This window comes from Crinia signifera, chromosome 4, assembly GCF_055691185.1.
Source record: "Crinia signifera chromosome 4, ASM5569118v1, whole genome shotgun sequence".
In the NCBI taxonomy this organism is placed as follows: domain Eukaryota; kingdom Metazoa; phylum Chordata; class Amphibia; order Anura; family Myobatrachidae; genus Crinia; species Crinia signifera.
This window is the reverse complement of record NC_139220.1, coordinates 202,387,814-202,394,992: the sequence shown is the minus strand read 5'-3', so window position 1 is coordinate 202,394,992 and position 7,179 is coordinate 202,387,814. Positions and strand designations below refer to the sequence as shown.

General features: G+C 40.2%; 1 protein-coding gene across 1 annotated transcript in view; it reads right to left on the bottom strand.

The window, feature by feature from the left end:
- Window positions 1-443: 443 nt before the first annotated feature.
- The window catches only part of PROSER2 (proline and serine rich 2), a 38,148-nt gene continuing 31,412 nt past the window's right edge, over window positions 444-7,179 (bottom strand). The window contains exons 3-4 of the mRNA XM_083183461.1: window positions 3,595-3,820; window positions 444-2,567 (exon numbers count right to left, since the gene is read on the bottom strand). Of these exons, the coding sequence (XP_083039587.1) occupies window positions 1,555-2,567; window positions 3,595-3,820 (1,239 nt within the window). The 3' untranslated portion in view covers window positions 444-1,554. The remainder of the gene's footprint in view (window positions 2,568-3,594; window positions 3,821-7,179) is intronic.

Below are 7,179 nucleotides of genomic sequence, written 5' to 3'. Positions count from 1 at the left end.
GGCATCTGTGAAAACGTCTGTGGATTATCCACAGCTTTTCGGAAAAATGGACCAGACTGTTTTTAAAGTTACAGATAGCGCAGGGCTTGTCTTTGCTGGGGATGGCGGAGGACTCGCCACCCGCCATCCCCCGCCCCGCGCCATCTGTATGTCGGAAGGGGACGCGCGTGCACGAGGTGCACGCGCGTCCCGTTCCGACGGAGCTTTTGCCCGGGTCCCCGCCGGCTTCCCCGGGTCCCCGCCGGTCCACACCGCCCCCCCCGCAGCCCTGCCCGTCTCCCTGAAGCTGGAGACGGGCAGGACTGCACCCGCCGCGCCGCCTCGCCGCCCGGCTATTGAGACGCTCGTGCGTGGGAGACGCACGAGCGTCTCATTCAGCCAGAGCGCCAGATTGCTGGCGGATCGCCAGGGACACGGTCCTGGCGCTCCGCCAGCAATAATAAGCCCTGCTCCATCTGTAGGTCCATTCTGTCGAGCTGCCTCTTCAATGCAGTCAGGAACAACAGCATTGAATAGGCACCCGTCACTATTTCCCCTGTTAGAAAAGGGGGGGGGGGGGGGGAAGTATTCAATCCCAGCCGCTAAGAGTGAATTCACACCTTCGTACTTTTCACACTTGTAGGTCACGTCTGTAAGTAACCTATTCTCTATATGGGTTTTTAATCTATGGTTTGTTTGTTTAAAAAAAAAAGTAAAGTGTACAGCAAACACTGTTAGGGCCTTTTGTCTCAAGGATGAATTAACCATACATTTTTCATGGTTGATACTTTATTATGTGAGATTAGCGGCATCTTAAGTGTTATTTAGTGTGATTTACTTATAAAACCTGTTAAGTAAACAAGTACTTTTATTGGTTAGAATTTGTTGGCATACTAAAAGACTAAGTATATCCATGATTTAGGCTCCTTTGTTTTTTGTTTTGTTTTTAAACCCATTTTATGCATCTTTAGTTTATATATGTATATGTAGTTTGCGTGTGCAAGACATCACAGTGCCTATTTTTCCTAAATGTATATCTAAATAAAAACTTTAAATATAGATCCTTCAGAAAATATCCCAAGGATTTTATTTTTGGCTTCAAAAGAGGTTTCATTAAACAATAATTTGAGATGAAAAAATAGATACAATTTATGCTCTTAACATTTTTCTCAGGTTCTAAACTGCAACAACAAATAGAATAAATACCAACATTTATATTAATGGTTTCCATGGAAAAAAAAATCCATTTTTAAATTCACCATTTGAAAAAGAACTACTAAAATAACAAATTAATAAGAGAACATGTGTATGTTTATCATGAAGTCTACTTACACACACAAAAAAAATTAAACACAACAAACCTTCATATATTCTATAATTACATTCACACAGAAAACTTATATAAAACGTACATAACTGTGTACACAGCTAAAACATTTTTTGCCTCAGTGGTTGCAAGACTATGCTTTGTGCAACGTAAATGCTTAGTAAAAAAATTAGTTTGTATATTATACACAATACAACAGTCATATGGGATCTTCATCAATGCCTGCTACTTAGAAATTAAGAATCATCTCAGTGTCCAGGCAACTCTTTCAGTAGGCCAAGTCTCCGCAAAGCATCTCTTCTAGACGCCTCAGAAGAGTCACGTCCAGAGAACTGTACAGTAATCCCCTGATGCCAGAAACCAGCAGGTCTTGGCACAGAATAAGCCCTTCGGACATCCTGATGGGCATTTGCCAGCTTTTCCTCATGTGGAACTTGTGTGTGAAGTTTTTCTTTATGTGAAGAGGTCACTTCGCCTTTTATAACAACAGTTTTCCCCAAGGGAACAAAGCTACTAGGTTCACTCATCAAAATGTTGTTAATATTTTCATGCTCATTTGAAAGCCCCCTATTTGTTTCTGGGGGTAAGAACTTTGGCGGGTGTTGACCATTTGAGATAGGCGATACACATACACCAGCTGAAGGTAAATCAGCTTGAACTGGAATTTCTTTCACTAAACCGAGTTTGGTCAGAGCTTCATACCTGGTCTGCTCAGTAGCCACATCCCGAAAGGAAGTCCTCCTGCCCAGTGGTTCATGATTATTTTTTCCATCAATTTCTTCAAATAATGCAGATCTATGTAAGTTGGCCAATACTTGAGCTCTCCGTTCCTGTACATTAACTGCTGCCTTGGCAATAGTTTTATTATAATGTTTCCCAACAAGATTAACATTTATGTTGTTTGGAAAACGGGCACTTTTGGAATTTGGTGATCCAGGGAATACAAAATGACCTTCACTGATGGGCGAGGTTGAAACACTCTTTTTCAGTTCTTGTGATTTTCTCTCATTAGATGACAATGGAGACCTATTTGCATCATCTGATTTCTTCTCTAAAATCTGTTGAGCAATAATTACAGGGGTTGGAATGCCACCAGGTGGTTTTGGATGTTCTGCTGGGAGCTCAGAAGAGATATTCCCACTGCCCTTCTGTGTTGTTAGAACTGGAATAGACACAGATAAACTAGTAGGTGCCAACTCTGATGGTGTGGTGTCTTTTTGTTCATGATTCCAACCACTGGGGCTCAGTCCAATACCAGCATCTGCGTTGAAATGAATTAGTCAGTTGTTAGCACAACATAAAAATTATGTTAAATCTAAAGTATTGTACAACATGTCTATTCCTCCAGTTGTGTGAAATCATTACTTTAAAATATATCTTTTTTTTTTTTTTAGAATGGTAAAAAAATAAATTTACAACATTTAAAGTGTGAGTACCACAGTGGTTAAAGCAACACTCGGCCCATCTAGTTTTCCCCTTTTTTATCCATATTGTTACCTAAAACCATATCTGACAATGAAAGACTTGCTAAAGAATGTAGCTTAATTCTTAAGGCCCCCATACACTACTGCACTGTATCCACCCAACTACCCACCAGGCGACAGGATTGCATACAATATACCGCTTGTGCTCCTTTTGCATGAAATGTATCGTATGCATTGCCAATGACTGCCACAGGATTTAACAAATCCTTGCGACAGCCAATCTGATCTCTGGTCACTTTTCACATCATTTATTGGCCCAATTGGTCGATATTGAGCAAAAAAAGGGCCATATTGTATAAGTGTATGGGCACTTGCACCTTTAGGGGTAAATTCACTATAGCTTAGTCCACAGCAACCAGATTATGCCTATTATTTCTCTATTGCATCCTAGAACATGATAAACAGAATCTGATTTAAACCTTTTAACAAATAACAAGGTACACAGTTACACAAAAGCAAACTAAATAGACCGGGAAAAGGTGGGTGGTGGGAATAGATGGATCAAGCATTCAAACAAGTAGAGAACATGTCCATAGCATCCAATCAGCTTTTTAAATATTTAGAAAGTACAGTCTATAAAAATGATAGATAGCTGAGGATCGGTTGATATTGGCAACATCTCTGTTTAAGAATCCTTGATACGTCTCCCCATAAATATCCAAGGTGTATATGTGCGAGTGTGTGAGAGATAGTTATATTCCATTTTATTTTGGAAGCAATTTTTTTCAATGCATTCTTTGTGATGACAACTATATTCGCAATGTGCATGATCATAAAGTTATGAACTAGAGGTGAATTGCATACCTGGTGGAGAGTATCCTACATGATTGTGCACAGACTGCACAAGATCAATGATGTCATCAGAGTCAGAGTGACTATCTTCTATTGATCTAGGAGAATAATAGCCAAGGCTTGAATTACGAGAAAGTGATGGTTCCTCTAGGTCATCTTCAAAAGCATCCAAAGTTTCCTCCAAAAACATGAGTGCATTCTTTTCCTCATTTGTTAAATATTTCAGGTTCTCATCATCCTAATGATAAAGATAAAACAAAACTATAAACAGATGTTAAAAAGTAGCTACAAGCAGAAATATTGTATAAAACATACACCATTATTAAATACACGGTCTTCTGAAGATGATCTTTTCCAGTTCTTCAATGAAACCTTCTACTTTGACATAATTCCTAACAAGAAGGATTTAATTCATAGGTAAAACTGAAGGGAGGAGACAGTACGGTTAAGTCCTTTGCAGCTCTTAAAAAAAGACAATTGGCGCTTCTTGCAGGCTTGTCATTTACCTTTTTCTGTAGGGAGTCAGATAGTGGTGGGAAGAAATCTCAAAGCTTTTGAAACTGCAAACTCAAGGAACACCACCAGATCTTGTGCATTTCCTATAGATTGTAAGCAGGTTCCTTCTACCTCTAGATCTAGTTACTATCCAGTTTGTTTTAGCACTGTCATTTCCAATTGTGAAGTGCAACTAATTATGCTGCACTATATAAGAAATTGTAAATAATTTTTATTTTACAAAATTATCTTATTGGGGCTTTTTAAGTTTGACCCCTACTTTGTCTCATCATGGGATGTGGACCTACGGACAAATGGTAATAGAGTGGTGTTGAAAAAGGTGTTTCCATTTACTAGTATCTGCTCTTCCAGCTTCGAGGTGCAGGAGGCAATATAAAAGCCCTAACACCATGGTATAGGTGCTCTGATGTTCTGCATAAATACATAGCTTCAGTGTCCCCTCTGTGATGGAGATGCAATAAGGAAAGGGGTATCTTTGATTCATATCTGGTGGGAATGCCAATTAATTACTATACCCTTTCGGCAAAAGAGGATTTCTCTTGCTAAAAAACTGGTTGTTCCCTTTATTCCTAATGGCCCAGGCTTAAGTCCTACTCCACTATTCCAGTAGCAGTCTAGAAGAAATGTCTGCTTAATCATATAAATAATGCGGTAAGAGCAGTTATACCTGTCCATGGGCAATTACATTTTCCTCCAACCATGGCAGAATGGTCTTGAAGGATGGACTTCTACATGTCCATGGATGACTTGCTTTCTGCACTGGTTTTCTGTTGCCCTGACTAGAAAGCTCATGACACAATTTTTTGGGGAAATCGACCCCCCCCCCCCCCTTCAACCCTTCTTTCTCTTTATGAATTCTATATTTCTGCCTTTTGAAGAGGATATTTGTGAATAGACAACAATGTGAAATCGTTTGATCTATTTTTTTTATGTCTTTCTATGTTTATTTTACGGTTCTACATATGTATTGGCACCTTTATTTTTTGTCTTTTTTAATAAAATTCTTTTCAAATTTTTCCAAAAAACAAAAATACCTTACTGCTGTAGGAGAAAAAGGTGGGTAACAAGGATAGTCGTATATCGTGAAACTACCAAGTACATTTGAGGGGTAATGCCTTTGAAATCAACAGTTGCCTAAATTACCTTCCTACTGCAGTTTAAAAATACTCCCAAGGCATAAAAATTAGGCCTAACAGATTGTTCTTTTACAAGGTTGGTCAGTGGGATGACACAGATCCTAAAAATAAAAAATAAAAAGTATAGATTTGCTAAAGCCTCTAAATACAAAGTGCCGGTATTGCCTATTGAAAAAAATATTTTCTAGAATGCATATGATGGACAATAAAACACAGGTATGGGCCTCCAAAACCCCTCTTCCAGTGATCCAAGGTACCCGTGTGATAAATTTAGACACACGGTCCCAGGGAACACACCGGAAGCTGGTGAGAAGGACCAGTTAATCGGGCGCACAGCAGTTGATTTTATCGGTTTAATTAATTTAAAATAATTTGAAAGAAGTGTGTCTTGCTGCTCTCAATTAAGGATCTCTGCAGTCCTTAAAAAAGTTAAATACAAGAAACAGATAGAGTGATTTTTCTCTAGAGAGCGCAAGAAACACTACAAATTTTTAATCATATAAAAATGCAAATTTAATTAATCATAAATAAAAATGAAAATAACATTACATAAAACATGCAATTTTCTACAATGATCCTTTTTAGGAATACTGAGAGAATAATAAAAAAAAAAAAAAAAAAATTGTTGCTATGGGCAACACTACCACCCTTCATTTTTTAAAGATTTAGTTAAAATCTACCTCATGATTTATCTAGATTATTATGTACTTAGACCAAGAACAAAACTGCAGAGTTACTGCTTTTTTTTAAAATTTAGCCACAGATGCAATACCCCCACATTTTTCACTTAAACCCCTTTCAAGCTTCTGTCAAAATCCAGGGATTTTGCACATTAACGAGGACCAACTCAGGATTTTGGTATGTTTTAAATGAAACTACCCAGGTCCCTTACACTGCTCTTTACCAGGGTTGAGTAGAAACTCCAGAATTTGCCTGCCAATAATTTGCCAGCACAGTAAATCCCGGGACTCAACTGATGAAATACTTTAAATTTTTTAACCCAGTAATTTACTGCTTGGGAGGAGGGGGGGGTATTCAATGCTCCAGCGAGCGAATGGCAGCTAATCATGTTTTGGATTCGCCATGCGCTCGCCGTGATTCACTGTCCCCGCTGCCAGCCAATCACTATTCAATGCGTCAGAGGCTCGCTGCCCCTGATGGTGAAAATGACCCTATGGCGAATTGCGCTCCCGGCTCTCTCCCCTGCTTCTGCAGCGACACTGCAGGGGTTGGAGTGGAGTCACGGCGGGGGAGCGCGCCGATGCCGCTGGAAGCCCCGCACAGCCTGAGGATGGTGGCGGGTCCAGCAGCAGTAGCAGACCTCCAGCTCCAGCAATCCCAGCTCTGACATCTGCTATCACCGTGCTGGGGCTGCCGGAGCCAGAAGTCTGCTGCTGCTGGCCCCGTCCCCAGCCTGTGTGCGGGGGCTCCCTGCGACATCAGAGCGCTCACCCTGCTGGGACTACTATCACCATGCTGTGGCTGCCGGAGGTCCCATGCTGCTGCTGGACCCGGCTTCATCCTCAGCCTGTGCTGGGGCTGTTAAGCTGGCTGTGACTGTCAGCTTGCTGAGGAAAAAAAAAATAATTCTAAATATATTAGAGGTACTTGAAATGCTGAAAAATAACCAAGACCCTTCAAATTAAAACTATTTTTTTTTACATAAAAAAAAGGAAAATAAAACATTTAAAAAGTACACAACAGCTCACCAAAAAAAGATGTCAAATGCAAATCATGGCGAAAATCACTGGAGAAAGCAGTTCTCCATTTGAGCATTGAATACACTCTCGCCGAATTGGATTAAAAACCCCATTGAAAAACAACGGTGAATTGCACATGCGAATCGTCAGACAATCACTGTTCGCTCGCAGCAAATTGTCTCCTTCGAATAGGGCGACTAGCTTTTGCGGAGAGCAAATTCGCTGTTACCCTGGAGAAATGCCAC